Source organism: Kogia breviceps, chromosome 9 (assembly GCF_026419965.1).
Source record: "Kogia breviceps isolate mKogBre1 chromosome 9, mKogBre1 haplotype 1, whole genome shotgun sequence".
Classification (NCBI taxonomy): domain Eukaryota; kingdom Metazoa; phylum Chordata; class Mammalia; order Artiodactyla; family Physeteridae; genus Kogia; species Kogia breviceps.
In genome coordinates this window covers 28,378,617-28,397,405 of record NC_081318.1, presented here as the reverse complement: position 1 = coordinate 28,397,405, position 18,789 = coordinate 28,378,617, and the positions used below count along the sequence as shown (strand labels likewise).

General features: G+C 36.8%; 1 protein-coding gene across 7 annotated transcripts in view; it reads right to left on the bottom strand.

Moving 5' to 3' along the window:
• The window catches only part of CADPS2 (calcium dependent secretion activator 2), a 544,229-nt gene that overhangs the window by 203,453 nt on the left and 321,987 nt on the right, over positions 1 to 18,789 (bottom strand). For all 7 annotated transcript variants that reach the window (XM_059073595.2, XM_067042266.1, XM_059073599.2 and 4 more), the window contains exon 9: positions 4,619 to 4,685. In XM_059073595.2, coding sequence (XP_058929578.1) covers positions 4,619 to 4,685 — 67 coding nt within the window. The remainder of the gene's footprint in view (positions 1 to 4,618; positions 4,686 to 18,789) is intronic.

Sequence of the window (18,789 nt, the reverse complement as noted above, 5' to 3'; positions counted from 1 at the left end):
CATGATTCTGACACATCGACAACAAGCAGGGAACACTTTGATACAGGGCCAAAACAACATCGATGTCTATCTTCTTCAGTTTCCAGTAATGTCATACGGTAAGTGGCCTTCATGAGCATGGGACTCTTTATGCCCTCAGTCACTGGCCATTTCTTTAATGTAGTAACACTGTTTTGTACTTCGTGAAATGAATGACCCACAGTGATTATTCATTTATCTGTTTGTCTTCGGAGCAATTGTAGTTGTGTGCATTAATTTGATCATGGCACTGTGACAGAGGAAAGAAGAGCTTAGCCTCTAGAGACTGACAGAACTGGATTAATCACTTGACTCTACCACTTACTAACTGTATAATTCTGGGCAAATTATTAAAGCTCTATTCTGGGCAAGTTATTATAATTAAATTATTACATCAATTTAATCTGTACAGTGGGGATAATACCTACCCTCAAATAAACCTTATTCTGAAGAGTAAAAGACATAATGTAGTAAAAGTGCTTCCCATAAATGCCTGCCACATTTGCATAATAAATATTAGATTAAATATAGCGATAATTGTATTAATAGGTGAGTGCTTCAGGAATTTTTATATTACCACAGAATATGCAATATCTGGGGGCATACAGTTTTTTGAATAGGCATTAGCTGAATACAGAATTATGAAATAATTCAGTTTGGTTAAATCATAAATACAGGTATAGAATTTTAAACCTACTGAATGGTTTCTTATAATGAACTAAAACATATTAGTGTCATAAGTACATTGGCGTACATAAGTATGCCAATGATATCCTCCAAATGTAATACTAAAACACTGAATAAGCATAACAAACACATATAAGTTTAATACAAACACATGTAAGTTTTGGTAAGAGTTCAAACATATTCCTCAAAATCACTGTTCTTTCAAGTTTGGCTTGAACCAAAATTTACCTTCATGAAAAACAAATGCAGCCTCTTAAATACATGAAAGATCTATTTAATACTGTAACTATACTGGCTTCAGAATCTAAATGGGGTCCAAGACTAATCTTACTTTGAAGCTAAATAAACACCCCACATTGGTAAGAAATTCATTTTCCCATTTTCAACTCTGATTTAAATGTTTATACAAGAGTCTCTGAAAAGTCTCTTCACCTCAACAGCTCTGCAAGTGTTCACTTTGAACAATGACTTTGCAGCTGACCAAACCCGACTCTCAATCAATTTTTATGAGTACAAATTCTTGGGCTGATGGCTAGATCTCCAGCTATATCACTCATATAATACACACTCACAAGTGGTGATGAGATTCACATTATCACCAGAGCACCATTCTGACGATGGCGGCAGCAGACACAGCAGGGGTATACTGTCCTCTCTGAAAATGACTCCTTCACCTTTTAATAGTGCAGCCTGCAGGTATAGATCTACGAACTATTTGCCAATAGAATGAGAACTATCTTTAAAAATACTGATAAAACTACCTGGTTCTTCCCAATGAGTCCTTCTTGCCCAATCTCCATACATACCCATCTTGATTTTGAAGTGGGTACATTCAATTTGTCTTCCCATTACATTTGGAATTGAAAGGAAGATTCAATTGTATTTAAAACTTCAAAAAGTTGCCAGACTACTGGCATGTAAATCTCAAAACACTTGGGCGTGGGATTCTTTGTGTGCGTACACGTACATACATATATTTGTGTAAAGATACAATGCTTCAATATGACTTCAAATTTTAAGATGATACCTCAGGTAGAATAAATCTGGATTCATGATAGTTTGGTGGTGTTTCCCCTAAATTTTAATTATAGGGTATAGAGGTTTACCTCCTTTGGTTTAAACTGAATTTTGCCTTTAAAATGTTAAACATATTTTTGTTACATGGAGAACTTTCTAGCTCTCCAAAGACATGGTTAATGTTCCTGAAAGACATACCAATTAATGAACTCAAAAGTATTCAACTTCCTTCTTTCATCTCTAAACTCTCTTATGGGGTGATAAAGTATATGTGGTTGTTTTATAACTTGATTCTTGTGATCATATGCCAGAAAATAAGGTAAGGAGCAAAGGATTACCTTGAACTTTACCTAGCCAGAAGAGGAGCAAACGATTACCTTGAACTTTACCTGGCCAGAAGTATGAGGTGTCCATTTGACCTCTCAAAACTGATCTACTAAGGCCTAGTTTTCAAATGAAAACAATCAGTAGATAAGAAACTCTTTTAGCCTACTGTCACTTCACTGGATCTCTACACAACAAACACTCTCTGATTCATTCTTTAAAAAATAATGAATATGATCCAGCAATCACACTCCTTGGCATTTACCCAAAGGAGCTGGAAAGTTATGTCTACACAAAAACCTGCACACAAACGTGTAAAGCAGCTCAAATCATAATTGCCAAAATTTGGAAGCAACCAAGATGTCCTTCAGCAGATGAATGATCTGTGATTCATCCAGACAAAGGAATATTATTTAGTGCTAAAAAGAAATGGGCTTTCAAGCTATGAAAAAACATGAAAAAAATCTTAAATGCAAATTTGGAAGTGAAAGAAGCTAATCTGCAAAGGCTACATACTGCATGATTCCAACTCTATGACTTTCTGGAAACGGCAAAACTATGGTAAAATGATCAAGGGTTGCCAAAGATTGGGGGGAAGATGAATAGGCAGAACACAGAGGATTTTCAAGGCAGTGAAAATGCTTTGTATGATGTTACAATAATGAATAATAAGTTTGTCCAAATACACAGAGGTACAACACCAAATGTGAACCCTAATAAAAACTATGGACTTTTGATGAAGATGATGTGTCAACGTAGGTTCATCCTTGATAACAAATGTACCATTCTGGTGAGTGACGTCGACAGCGGAGAAGGCTATGTCTGGGGACAGAGGATATATAGGAAATCTCTGTACCTTCCCTTAAATTTTGTTGTGAACCTAAAACTGTTCTAAAAAAAACCATATCGACTAAAAGGTATGACATGTTGAACATCTGTGGTTACTGGGTGACATTCTCAGGTGCTCTCATACATATTTCCACCAGTTAAACTCTATGCTTGCTAAGAATCAGTAGGGTTTGCTTAGGCCAATAACATCAGCTATTGAATTTATGGGATGGGAACTTATGAGATTCTATGTAAATGAATGACATATGACTATGAAAAAGAAGCTGCACTTCCTACAAAAAATCAGTTGAATGCTTGGAAAGATTTGACAAAGACAAGTCACTAACACAAACTTGTCAAATTAGATGTGGGTGAGATATCTATGACTGGAGAACGATCTGCACTCAAACTGCCTGGTAAATGCATTTCAATTCTTAAGCCAATGTCAAGAAATTAAACCTGGAAACCAAAGAAGATGGCTTATAGGTGTGGTTTTTGGAGGAAGATCACTGAGAACTCCCAACAGGGATCCCTTTCTCAAAGCAAATGCTTGGGGTTTATATCAAAAGATTGTCAGTGTGTGTGCGCACATGTGTGTACATCTTTTATTAAACTCGTTGACCAAATATTGGTTCTATTTACATAAGGGAAAGTCACACTTTACCCAGGGGAAAAAAAGCACTTTTGATGAAAAGGTTATACTTTTCATGAAGTTACCATGCTATTATAGCACATCAATAAAATAATTTTATCCAGCAGTTGATAGATGGCTTTATTTCTGGAAGACAGCAAATAATTTTCCTTCCTTGGAATTTCATCATGTTAATCTGATCTGGGCTACTTAAACTCCTTAATGTGTGAATAGGAATCGATGAGATTTTACAGACTGTTTTGTGTTAAGGATCCCAAGAGAGCTTCTCTTTTCATATATATTCACTGGGAACGAAACAGTTTGGATTTATCATGAAATGGAATGACTATTACTCAAAGTTATTCTTTAATGTAACTTTAACTAAATGAGTATATTCCATGAGCAAAGGTCATCCATGATTCAAAAACCAAACCAAAACAAAAGAGTCAACTGAAGCGTACATTCCAATAACCTGTCTACATTCAGAATCCTATCACAAACAAATCTACCAGTCAAGGTAATTTAAAGACCTGTACATGTGAATAAGTGATATATATGGTACACTTTTATAAAAATGCATGCTTCTATGTATTAAGTTTTATCTATGAACTATCAGAACAATGCAGTGACTCTCAAGGTACGCTCTTGGGATCCTGGAGCTCTTCAAGATCCTTTCAGGGACTTGTGAAGTCAAAACGATTTTTCTAACAATATTCAAACATCTTTTTCACACTTACTCTCTCAAGAGCGTATAGTGGAGTTTTTCAGAGGCTAAATTTCACCTGAGATTGCAACAGATTGAAGGCAGAAGCTGATGTGAAAATACAGCTGCATTCTATTTTATTAAGCCAGAATATTAAAGAGGGGTACAAAAGCATAAAATAATGCCACTCATAACACTAAAATGTTTGGCCTGAAAAATAGTTATTTTAAATAAAAAGGTTATTTGCATTGGCATATAATGGACTTACCACTTTTATTTTAAAATGAATTAAAATATTATTTAAATTTCTCAGTTTTAATTTCTGATACAGTGAATATTGATAGATACAACCCACAAAAAATTTGAGAATGGCTTAGAGTGATTATGTAACAGGAAAAAAATCTACTTACCTGAACAAGAACAAAGTAACGTTTTTTCCATCTTTTCCAAACCTTCTGTCCAAGGGCATACAGATATCTGGTAAGAAAAACAAGTAAAAGAATACTTGACATGAATAATGGTGTGGTTCCACGTAATCGTATTTCTTCCATAGGTATTTATTCTTGCGACGAGCCTGCTAAAGGCAAAGTTAAGTTCATTTGGAATCTGTGACAGCATGCAGCTTCTGTGTTACAAAATGACTGAGCCTGTTCTAAGGCTTTTGAAAGGGAATTGATTTATGTGGATTGTCAATTGTCAGTTCTTCCCACAATTTGAGCGAAGTTGGAGTTAGGAGGGATAATCAAAGAAGCAGTAGGAATTTTATTCTTACACATTTTTCTTAGGAGAGACAAAGGCTACGAATTGAGGCTATAGTACCAAATGTTTCAGTCTCAGATGACCGGGGCTGAGGAGGGTGGCCTGGCAGGGAGCTGGCTGCAGAGTCCAGAACCCACGGCGAAGGGTCGCTGTCCAGCTGAGTGTTCCCGAGATGTGCCCGCACCAATCTCAGTTTCCATTTCCTCAACAATCAAATGAAAGGACTGGATGTGATGACTTCTGAGGTCCCTGCCAGCTCCACAATTCGGAGATTTGCCTGACTTACACAAGCTTCTAACTGCAAATTTTCCTAACTATGAAATTTAGATAATAATGAAGACAACACTGTCTAATTTAACAGTTTCCACCAAGGCTTTTGTCTAACTTTGCACTGCTATTAGTAACCTGAATTGAAATGATTCAAGTAGTCAGTCATTGGAGAAGAGAACTTTTGTTCTTACTGAATATACAGATGTAATTTAAGAATCAAGGAGGAAAGAGAAGAAATCAAAATTTCATCAAGTATGAGTGTGTCATGGAGAGCTATTTAAAATTATACCACATACGTCCTACAAAAGTGGAAAACATTGTTAGAAGTTTAAAATACGACACACAGAGAGCTAATTTTTAAATTAAAGTAAGACTTTTCAATATTTTATCACAATCCCTTTTTCTAACGTGAAGGTTTAACACTGCAGGGGCTATTCAAACTAAATTTATAAACAATTCTGAGTGATTTTAAAAAAGGACTATAGCTAATAGTTTGTTTAGGGGCTTAAAGTCTTCAGACTTTCAATTTTTAAAACTGAAAGCTTAGCTTGAATTTTTAGTTTCTGTCTTATGAAAATAATTCTCTTTTGTAAAACAAAACAAACATACTCTTTGACTCCTTTTGAAAAAAATATGGGATATTAGCTAAGGTGAGCTGAAATGATGGGATTTCTTATTCACTGCTAGTGGAGTGTAACATAAGACCACCTTCCTGTAGGATAACATGGCAATATATAGAAATGGTCTCCACCTCTTCATCATGCAATTAGGGAAATAATTAGATACACACACAAAGATGTATGCTACATGGATATTTAGAACAGCATTATTTATATTATGAAAAAGGTAACAACTTAAATGTCCAACAATAGGTGAACGTTTAATAAATGCTGGAAAATGCACAGAAATACAATGCCACTGAAAAAATGTTTTTGATAAAATAACATAAAGAAAACATCATTGCATACTGTTATGGGAAAAGAGCAGATTCAAAACTATTGATACATTAAATACTTAGTGATTTGAAATTTGTAAAAAAAAAAAAATGAAATAGATATCCCAAAATTTTAGTACTAGTGCTTTTGAGTGGTGGGATTATGGAAGATTTGAGTTGCCTTCTTTATTCCCTGTATTTCTAAATTTTCTGAATAAAAACATACAAACAAACATGGGGTTACTAAAAGTCAACATAAATCCTAGGCTCTTGCCTAGAAAGCATCACCCAAAACTGCCCAAATTAATTATATATTTTCTTTATCTCAGACACATCAGCTAGCTGAAGGGTTTGGCGAACTTCTATCTGGTTCTCCCAATACCCTTGATGACCTATCGTCTGCGCTTGTGGATGTAATGTGAATGCATTTAGAGTCTATCAGAAATATCTACCGCTACTGTTCTCACCTGTTCACTATCTCCTCCTGAGGGCCCCTTGAAACCCTTTGCCCCATCTTTGCTCTAGCCTCTAATTTCTCTTCTACGGTCCCAGTGATAGGTGTTTAGTTGCTCTCTTTCTGTCTCCCCTATGTTATTTTCCTCTGCTGAAAAGCACACACCCAAGCTCCTATTACAGGGTTAACAGCAATGACCTCAGGAGCTATACACTGTGGACACAACAGATGCTCTCTGTACAAGTTCACTAGCAAGGAGTGCACCAAATAGCTGCTGAGGAGCCGAGAGGGCATCTGGAATAACCTCTGCCTGTGACCACGGGCTGGTTCTTCAACGTGTCTCACTTAGCAGGCTGCTGGGCTACTAGGTCAGACATAAGTGAAAGTGAATAGGGATACACAAACCATCAACACCAGAAGCAAGTGTAAGTCTTGCTGACAGTGAAGGTTCTGCATAAGGGATAATACTGTCATCTGCAACCTCATTAAAAATGATGCCTCACCACATGTGGAATGAAAAGGTATGGTTTCTGTGAAGACAGAAAGCAGAGGGGCGGGTGGATGTACACGTGTATACTGAAAGATATTATTAGAATAAAAGACAATTCAAGATTGGAACCAAGGTAAGCATTTGAATGTTGGGCCTTGAGGTACTATGGACTATTGAACTAGAATTCAACAGAATATATACAGAAGAAGTCACAACTGATCAAACATTTCTAGAAAGGAACTGCTCATAAGAGTTTTAGTCTCTATATAAGAAAAAAATTACATTCAACAAAAGTAAACATTTCTGCACAAAGGAAATGTTACAAATGCTATGTAGGAAAAACATGATAGCTCCTGCCCTTTAGTTTTCATTCTAGCCGGACAAAAATTTTACATAAAAATTTTTTGAACATAAATAAAAGACATCAGGAAAGATAACTATACCAAATAAGAACACATTAAACTTCAACAAATCTGAGTGTTTTCACTATAAGCATGAGTTCTGGAATCAGGCATCAATATCACCATCAAGCTGCTTTTTCACTGTATAAAAGCAGATTCTTGGCATAAAAAACACATTTAAAATTCAGGGGAGAATGAAGAAAAAAGATGTTCATCAATGTCGTTTAAGAGCAAAAACTCAAAAACCATCTAAGAATCAAGCAGTTAAAATGATTAGGTTGCCATTAAGAGTGATGCCAAAAACAAAAGCCCAGGACCAGATGGCTTCACAGGCGAATTCTATCAAACATTTAGAGAAGAGCTAACACCTATCCTTCTCAAACTCTTCCAAACTATAGCAGAGGGAGGAACACTCCCAAACTCATTCTATGAGGCTACCATCACCCTGATACCAAAACCAGACAAAGATGTCACAAAGAAAGAAAACTACAGGCCAATATCACTGAAGAACATAAATGCAAAAATCCTCAACAAAATACTAGCAAACAGAATCCAACAGCACATTAAAACAATCATACACCCTGATCAAGTGGGGTTTCTCCCAGGAATGCAAGGATTCTTCAATATATGCAAATCAATCGATGTGACACACCATACTAACAAATTGACGGAGAAAAAACCATATGATCATCTCAACAGATGCAGAGAAAGCTTTCGACAAAATTAAACACCCATCTATGATAAAAAAACCCTCCAAAAAGTAGGCACAGAGGGAACTTACCTCTACATAATAAAGGCCATATATGACAAACCCATAGCCAACACTGTCCTCACTGGAGAAAAACTGAAACTATTTCCACTAAGATCAGGAAGAAGACAAGGTTGCCCACTCTCACCACTATTATTCAACATAGTTTTGGAAGTTTTAGCCACAGCAATCAGAGAAGAAAAAGAAGTAAAAGGAATCCAAATCAGAAAAGAAGAAGTAAAGCTGTAACTGTTTCCAGATGACATGATACTATACATACAGAATCCTAAAGATGCTACCAGAAAACTACTAGAGCTAATCAATGAATTTGGTAAAGTAGCAGGACACAAAATTAATGCACAGAAATCTCTTGCATTCCTATACACTAATGATGAAAAATCTGAAAGTGAAATTAAGAAAACACTCCCGGGCTTCCCTGGTGGCGCAGTGGTTGAGAATCCGCCTGCCGATGCAGGAGACACGGGTTCGTGCCCTGGTCTGGGAAGATCCCACATGCCGCGGAGCACCTAAGCCCGTGAGCCATGGCCGCTAGGCCTGCGCGTCCGGAGCCTGTGCTCCACAACGGGAGAGGCCACAACAGTGAGAGGCCCGCATACCACAAAAAAAAAAAAAAAAAAAAAGAAAACACTCCCATTTACTACTGCAACAAAAAGAATAAAATATCTAGGAATAAACCTACCTAAGGAAACAAAAGACCTGTATGCAAAAAATTATAAGACACTGATGAAAGAAACTAGAGATGATACAAACAGGAGAGATATACCATGTTCTCGGATTGGAAGAATCAACATTGTGAAAATGAGTCTACTATGCTAAGCAATCTACATATTCAATGCAATCCCTATCAAACTACCACTGACATTTTTCACAGAACTAGAACAAAAAATTTCACAATTTGTATGGAAACACAAAAGACTCCAAATAGACAAAGCAATCTTGAGAAAGAAAAATGGAGCTGGAGGAATCAGGCTTCCTGACTTCAGACTATACTACAAAGCTATAGTATTCAAGACAGTATGGTACTGGCACAAAAACAGAAATATAGATCAATGGAAAAGGATAGAAAGCCCATAGATAAACCCATGCACATATGACCACCTTATCTTTGATAAAGGAGGCAAGATATATAGTGGAGAAAAGACAGCCTCTTCAATAAGTGGTGCTGGGAAAACTGGACAGCTGCATTTAAAAGAATGAAATTAGAACAATCCCTAACACCATACACAAAAATAAACTCAAAATGGATTAAAAACCTAAATGTAAGGCCAGACACTATCAAACTCTTAGAGGAAAACATAGGCAGAACACTCTACGACATAAATCACAGCAATATCCTTTTTGACCCACCTCCTAGAGAAAAGGAAATAAAAACAAAAATAAACAAATGGGACCTAATGAAACTTAAAAGCTTTTGCACAGCAAAGGATACCATAAACAAGACGAAAAGACAACCCTCAGAATGGGAGAAAATATTTGCAAATGAAGCAACTGACAAAGGATTAATCTCCAAAATTTACAAGCAGCTCATGCAGCTCACTATCAAAAAAACAAACAACCCAATCCAAAAACGGGCAGAAGACCTAAATAGACATTTCTCCAGAGAAGATATACAGACTGCCAACAAACACATGAAGGGATTCTCAACATCACTAATCATTAGAGAAATGCAAGTCAAAACTACAAAGAGGGGTTTCCCTGGTGGCGCAGTGGTTGAGAGTCCTCCTGCCAATGCAGGGGACACGGGTTCGTGCCCCGGTCCGGGAGGATCCCGCATGCCGCAGAGCGGCTGGGCCCATGAGCCATGGCCACTGAGCCTGTGCATCCGGAGCCTGTGCTCCGCAATGGGAGAGGCCACAACAGTCAGAGGCCCGCATACTGCAAAAAAAAAAAAAACTACAATGAGGTATCATCTCACCCCAGTCAGAATGGCCATCATCAAAAAATCTACAAACAATAAATGCTGGAGGGCTTCCCTGGTGGCGCAGTGGTTGCGAGTTCGCCTGCCGATGCAGGGGACACGGGTTCGTGCCCAGTCGGGGAAGATCCCACATGCTGCGGAGCGGCGGGGCCCGTGAGCCATGGCTGCTGAGCCTGCGCGTCCAGAGCCTGTGCTCTGCAATGGGAGAGGCCACAACAGTGAGAGGCCCGTGTACTGCAAAAAAAAAAAAAAAAAAAAGTCATGCACCACAGTGTTCATTGCAGCACTATTTACAGTAGCCAGGACATGGAAGCAACTGCAGTGTCCATCGACAGATGAATGGATAAAGAAGATGTGGCCCATATATACAGTGGAATATTACTCAGCCATAGAAAGAAATGAAATTGAGCTATTTGTAGTGAGGTGGATGGACCGAGAGTCTGTCATACAGAGTGAAGTAAGTCAGAGAAAAACAAATACCGTATGCTAACACACATATATGGAATATTAAAAAAAAAAAAAGTTTTGAAGAACCTAGGGGCAAGACGGGAATAAAGACACAGACCTACCAGAGAATGGACTTGAGGACATGGGAAGGGGGAAGGGTAAGCTGGGACAAAGTGAGAGAGTGGCATGGACATATATACACTACCAAATGTAAAATAGCTAGTGGGAAGCAGCCGCATAGAACAGGGAGATCAGCTCGGTGCTTTGTGCCCACCTAGAGGGGTGGGATAGGGAGGGTGGGAGGGAGGGATACGCAAGAGGGAAGAGATATGGGGACATATGTATATGTATAACTGATTCAATTTGTTATAAAGCAGGAAATAACACCATTGTAAAGCAATTATACTCCAATAAAGATGTTAAAAAAAAAAAGACTGAGGCCAAAAAGATGATATGGTAAATCATAATAATGTTGTTTTAAAAAAGCTGTCACATGAACTTACACTGTATGCATGGGGAAAAAATCCAGAAAGATGTATCAAAATGGGAAACCTGAAGTGAGTATCTGGCTGGTGAGATTAAAGATAAATTTTATTTTCTTCTTCACGCCTTTCTCCATTTTCACAATTTCTATCTTGAGCATGTCTTCCATTTTTTTGTTGTTGTTGTCATTTAAGTAAGGTTTACTGGTAGATTACCTAAAGTAAAACTCACCCATTTTAGGTATATAATTGGACGAAACTTGAAATAGGAGGGATGTAACCACCACCACAATGAATTTATAGCACACTTCCACCCCCCCACCCAAAGGTTCCTTCATGCCTTTTTATGATCCATCTCCTCCTCACATCTGCAGCTTTGCAACCACTGATCTGATTTCTGACCTTATAGTTTTTTGTTTTCCAGGATGTCACATAAGTGGAATTATACAGTATATAGCCTTCGGGGTCTGGCATCTTTCACTTAGTACAAAGTTTTTGAGATTCAGCTTTTGTATCAGGAGTTCATTTCTTTTTATTTCAATGTATGACTTCAATGTGTTTATCCTTTTACCAGTTGGTGGACATTTGAGTTGTTTCCACCTTTTTGGCTATCGTAAATAAAGCTGCTATAGCCATTCGCACACAAGTCTTTGTGTGGGCACATGTTTGCATTTCTCCTAGGTAAATATCTAGGATTGGGGTTACTGAGTTACAGTGAAAGTGTGTTTAACTTTATAAGAAACTGCCAAATTGTTTTCCATGGCTGTACAATTTTGCATTGTCATTAACAATGTATGAGCACTCATCTTACTTTTTATTTTTATTTTTTGCGGTACACGGGCCTCTCACTGTGTTCTCACTGTTGTGGCCTCTCACTGTGTTCTCCCGTTGCGAAGCATGGGCTCCGGATGCGCAGGCCCAGCGGCCATGGTTCACGGGCCCAGCTGCTCCGCAGCACGTGGGATCTTCCCGGACCAGGGCACGAACCCGTGTCCCCTGCATTGGCAGGCGGACTCTCAACCACGGCGCCACCAGGGAAGCCCTCATCTTACTTTTACCATTAGAAAAAAATCACTTTTATTAAGGATTTGAAGGATGTGGGCATTACAGCTCCATAAACAATATTTCTGACATGACTAACAAAGACGAGGATCTTTGTTACTTTACCTTGAGTACAGTGGTGAATTCCTATAAACTTTAATAGTTAAATGGGTTTTCCAGTTTTCAAAGCTATTCTCCAGTTCTGATATTTGGAGCAGTCTAAATTCTTTGTTGGTGGGTGGTCTTATCAGCGGACGATTAAAGTGTAAAGAAAGTAAGGAAAAAGGAGCCAAATTCGTTTGAATATTTGGTTACAATCAGATAATCCATTTATTAGAAAGCATCTGTAAAAATCAAGATGCATTCTTTTTTTTTGAATTTATTTATTTTATTTATTTTTATTTTTGACTGCATTGGGTCTTTTTTTTTTAGTCATCAATTTTATGCACATCACTGTATACATGTCAGTCCCAATCGCCCAGTTCATCACTCAAGATCCATGCTCTCGTAACTCATCTTTATGCCTAGCCCTGCTGTTGAATTCAGAGTTCCATTTTTTGCTGTTGTTGTTTTTAATGTTGAGTGTTAGGCTATAAATTAGCTCTTTTATGGATAAAAATCCAATAAGTTTTTTTAAATTTCAGAAAAATACACTAAAGTTACATTTAACGTATTATGCTATACTAGGCAATAGATTCATTTCATTATACTTACACAGCAATGATTACTGAAAAATGAGTTATTCTATATAGAGAGACTGTATATTCATCTATAATGAATTTTTAAAGAATCTGTATACAACAGGTTGACTTCAAATAGTCATAAAATATAATTTGATCATTCTTTAATGATTTAGAAAAGGACCCTATAAACATCTTGGGGTCATTACCATGAACATCAATTATAACTGCATAGTTCTGTAAAAGGAGAAGGTACGCCTGGTAGGACCAAATCTACCTGACATACGATGGCAATAGTGATGATTAAGCAAATCCTTGAGAGTTATTTACTTGTCACTTATTTCTGTTTCATAAAAATAGTTTAGAATTTTAAAAATCTATTATTAATATTATTTTCTTGCTGTCTGAACTCTGGAAAAATTCATTTTTTTAAAGTTTTATGAAATCTGATTCTACCCCATAAAGGTGTAGAGAACATCATCCAAGAAGTGCATTTGTCACCTGGGACAGAGAGAGTACCTTGGCTCGTATAGTAATGTTGTTAAGGGGGTGCGGTCTGCTCTGCAACTGTATTCTCCCTGAATATTTAGTAACCTGCTGAGTCATTACTAGCTTCCTCTCAACTGTAGGATTATCTCAAATTTAAAAAGTTTTTTTTTCAGAGTATGTAAATCAGACCTGCCAAATACCAGGCAAACTGGGAACACGCATTTAACTGGGTTTTGTGTGACAATTTACAATGTTACCCAATAAAATAAATATTTATCACACAGCATGAGACCAACATTCTCTAATGAGTGAATTTTTGTCACCTTATTTAGAGAGGTTTTAAAGAGCAAACCAAAAGCAAGTCTTTTGTTTTAGTTTTGGTGGGGCTTTCAACATGATTCATTTTCATCAACCTACAGAATTTGACTTTAAACAAAACAGGTTTTCTCACCCTTGTTAAATTATCTCAGTTACTAAGAAATGGATGGAGGGAATTCCCTGCTGGTCCAGTGCTTGGGACTCTGAACTTGCAGGGCAGGGGGCCAGGTTCATCGCTGGTCTGGAAACTGAGATGCAACAAGCCGGGAGGCATGGCCAAAAAAAACAACAACAAAGGAATGGATGGAAAAGGAACACATACCAGCAGCTTTCACAGTCGTAGTCATATTACATTCTCCAGTACTCTATATTAGAGTACAACCCTAGGAAAAAAATTCCCTAATCGGAGTTAAATCTGATTCAAGATTATTTAAATGAGGACAGAAGATATATTCTATTGTATGTAACACAGTTCAAAAGCACATATTTCCAATGCTAAACTGATACTAAATATAACACTTTTTCCATCGAAATATTTCCAATACATCACAATACTCATGTAACTAGAGTATTTTGGGTTATTTAAAAATAACTGCTCAGATACTATTTTAAAGTGTTTGCTTTCATCAATACACTCAACTTAAGTAAGGTATTAAGGAGCTGTTCCCTTTGAACAAAAAATTGCCTGCTTAACTTTAAAATCTTCTCTTCTTACATGGGATTAGGTAACAAAGAAATTAGCAGCACTGACACAAAGCTCGGATTTAACACATAAGAGTAAAGCCTTGAAGCATTTGGTTTTATAAATCAGTATAAATACAGCAATAATCTTAAAGTATTAATCCCTCTTCTAGGGCTGTTTCTAATGGAGAGTACTATTTCCCCCAAAGAAACATAGGAATCAGCTAGGAAGCAAGGCACCAAACAAAATAACGTGTTATCAATGCTCCACTCACCTACGACTTTTCTTTTTTGGTATTTATTTCTAACTATTCTTAGGTCGTGCTCTATCCTCAAATATCAAAGCTAAGATACAATGAACTTTATGAATTTTTGCTTGTATATTTAAAATATGGTATGGACATAGATTATGTACCAGGCTGTTACGAAAAATGTCAAGAAAAGAGAAAAAAAAAAAGAGAAAAGAAAAATTTTGGTATAGCCAAACCTCAAGTCAATACAGTTACTATCAAGAAGGCAAACGGGTCATTATTTTTCATCTACTACATCACATTTATATATGGTCATTAGAGAATCTCAATACTTAATATTAAAAATTATACAACCTCTATGGTCTCAACGTGATCCTTAAAAGAGTTATCTGTTAACTTAAGAAGCCAACTGGAACACATACCACAGTTGCTTCTAAAAGTTTTCATTTGTGGACAAACAAAAGCAGAGTCTTAATGAAATCCATCAGAATGTTCTGTGACAACAGAAGTAAAAATGTTTCTGCAGAGATATATGGATCATTAACAACATACATTACTCTATTACCAATAAAATTGTCTCAATATATTTACTGAGTAAAATGAAGCTTGGTAAAAATAATCTTTAAGCAAAACAAAAATCAGTAAACTATGAAGCTTATTTTTGCTGAATTTTCAAATAGATATTTACATTTCATCACACGTTCACATTGCAATGCTTGTAAAATAAAATTACTTTAAATGCTTGTTTTTTATTCAGTACCCCTTTGAGTATTTTTTTTTAAAAAAACAGATTCCCATATAACATTCTGTGATTTGCCTTCCTTTAAGCCAAAAAACCTCTGAAATTAGTTTTACTAATAAATTAAGCCATTTTCTATAAATGCTATATACTATTTGCTAATATATACAGTCACAAAAGTTAGTGAAATTTCAAGAGCTCATTTTGATTAGTTTTAAAATCTGAGATTTAACTCATCTTCATAACACAGTATGTCTAAACTACAATATACCCTATATTTTTCTAGTATAGTAAAGAAACAGCTAATATTCTCTATGCCACATTTGAAATAGAAAATGGTAATATGAAATAAAGAACTCATCTATCCAAACGCTTTAAAAGCACCTTATAAAACCTTTCTAACTTGAAGATTGTTCAAAGAACACTTCAACACACACAAATTCTCCAGACATATTACTAAATATTGTAGTTTAGTTTCAATTAGAGTGGTGGCATACAGTTCTAATAGGAAGGAGAATATGATGATTTATTTGCACGGAGTCCATGGTGTGGGAGTTCATGGTTTTACTTTATGGTGAAAAATCATCACTAATGAATATTTGAAAAACATAATTGTATACAGAAACTGGGAATTATTCGGTGCTTGAAAAAAAATGACTTACTTTTGGCAGATCACTTATGACTCTAGCTTTTTATTCAAAGAAATGGAACAATCAATCTACATGTTGAATGATAAAGCCTATTCTTCTACAAGCCTTCATTTTTCAAGGAAAAATACAGAAAGAAAAAAAAAATCAATATATAGAGTAGTTTAGTCCTGGAAAGGGCTTTCTTAAAGAGAAACCTCAGTCAAGGTTGAAAGAGCAATTAATGCAGGCTCAAAAATCTGGGCCATTCTGATAGAGTTCGGTTAACATGTGGCAGAAGTAATCATCCACTTGTGAAAATGATTTTCGGTTCATTCTCAAACACCTTTCAGACACTCATGATCCCATTTAACTGACAACAATACAGCCTATCCGTGGGCACCACTGCATTTGATGTGAAAACCAATAGGGACCAAATGCCCTCAGGCACTTTCAGTCATTCCCTGCACAGTCCGCGCTCACAGCTTCCCCGCATAAAAGGAATCTTCCTTCTTTCACTACATTCTTTCCTTTATTTAACCCCACAAGATTAAGCCTCTTTTTTTCTTTTTTTTTTTTTTGGTTTTGTTTTCAGCTAAGGATGAGAAAAAGAAACTGATTCAAAACAACAGTGTGACCTGGGCATTAAGAAACCTAGAAGTAAATACTTTCCAGTTGGCTTTTATATACTTCCTGAATTCTTATGGGAAAGAGAACAAGAGGTGAGGATGCAAGGAGAGGATCATCACCAAACAAAATCACGGAACATTTTGAAAGAAATGATGAATGATGAAAAATCAGAAACTCCTGGTGTTGAGTAAGAAGTTAAAATGCGTGTGCTATGTCAGCAGGAGACCTGTAACAGCAAAGGAATAAAATGTAGTTCTTCTTTCTCTATATCACATTTTGTAGAATCAGTAACATGAACTGCCTCCCCCCACCCTTTTTCTGAGAAGTCTCATCTTCTGCTAGTTTAATCTCAGCTAGATGGGAGTTAAACCTGAGCTCATATCAACATTTTCAGATTAAGTCTAACAGTCTAAGGTATAAATGCTATCCTTGAAAAACTGGCTTGCTGGGACTTCCCTGGTGGCGCAGTGGTTAAGACTCTGCACTCCCAATGTAGGGGGCCCGGGTTCAATCCCTGGTCAGGGAACTAGGTCCCATATGCATGCTGCAACTAAGAGTTCGCATGCTGCAGCTAAGGAGCCCTCGAGCCTCAACCAAGACCCAGCGCAACCAAATAAATAAATATTTTTTAAAAATTGGTTTGCTATTCACAAACTAGAATATGAATATAGGCAAACTGCCAAGATGAGAAGACCATAAAGCCCTATTCCACCCTCAGATTAAGACATCAAGATCTATAAGTGACCACTCTTAAAGGAGGTGTTCTAATATAAATGGCAATGCACTACCACCTAGAAACAAAACTGATCTGGGTAAATTATACTATAAGCAGTTCTACAAAAAGCAGTTTTAAACAGCTGAACACAAGTCAAACCATGGAACTAAGTCAAACTGTACAGAGAAATCTTTTGTTATAAAGGCAGTTTTTCCTATATTTTTTGATAACTGATCATCAGTACCGTTTTATATCTCAATTAGCAGAAAAAGTGCCCCAATACATATTTTTTAATGGTTCATGATCTTACCAATGCTGGTATTTCGAAAGTTATACAAATATGTTAGGGTCTCATTCTAATATAGTCTATTACAGAGTGCATATTTTGTAGGCATGGTTTCATGTTTTTCCTCAGTTTAAATGTCCTTTGAAATATAATAATACTTTTCTGCACGTGCAGAAACTTTACTGTCTTGTTAAAAGTTAAAATTAGTGAGCTTTCCAAGTTGATTACAAAATGTCTCAGAAGAGGATAAGAGGGAAAAAAATGTCACAAGAATGTACTGAGTAACCTACCCCAACCAGGCACACTTGCTTAGAGTCAAGCCTATGCCTCCATCTCCTGGGATAAGGGTGGAGGGTAGATGCTATGAAGATGTGACTCTCTAGGGGCTATGACACATTCCAAAGGCAAGGATGCTCCACACCATTTAGCAAAAAACCTCTGGCACACCCGATGATGAAAACGAAATAATTTACTTAGACGCTCCTAGATATTTTTGTGATACAATCCATTAAGCTTTCTTCTCCCTGAAAATGCAAATGGTTTGGAAATAAGGAAACAAAAGTTTTAGCAAAGGCTTTTATGTATGTATCATAGTACATATTATTTATAAGGTATTGGAAGGTACTAGAAATACCTTCCCTTTGGGGGCACAAAATTCCTAAAGCAATGCAAAATGGTCACACACTTTTAAACTGTATATACAGTACAGGTAGTCCTGAGTTAACACAGATATTGTAGGCCTCAGTTTCCTCTTCTGTAAGTGGATATAGCTGTTCTACCTGCTTCATATTTAGGCTCAATGCAAGTGAAATACGTACATAAAATGCCCCATTTTATACACTGCACACACTCTAAAAAGAAAATCATCGAGAAGATAATTTGGGATTCAGTGTTTTCCACTGTGCGTCTCAGGACATCTGGACAGAAAGAAGTAGTACACGAAGACAGAACAGGTCTGGCAAGCAAATAAATGTGAGAGATACCGAGCTAAACAAAGCTAAGTGTTCTGTGTGTGAAGACTAGTAAGAGCCTGTAACAGACCTGGGAAATGAGACGCTGAGGAGTAAGGACAGGAGGGGGGAGAATAGTGCAGGCAGTGTCTCCAAAATTATAGGCTCTCTCTCACAGAAGACCATGTAGGAGTCACGCTCTGCAGCACACACTCTGGGACTAGATGACTACTAATGAGTCTTTAAGCACT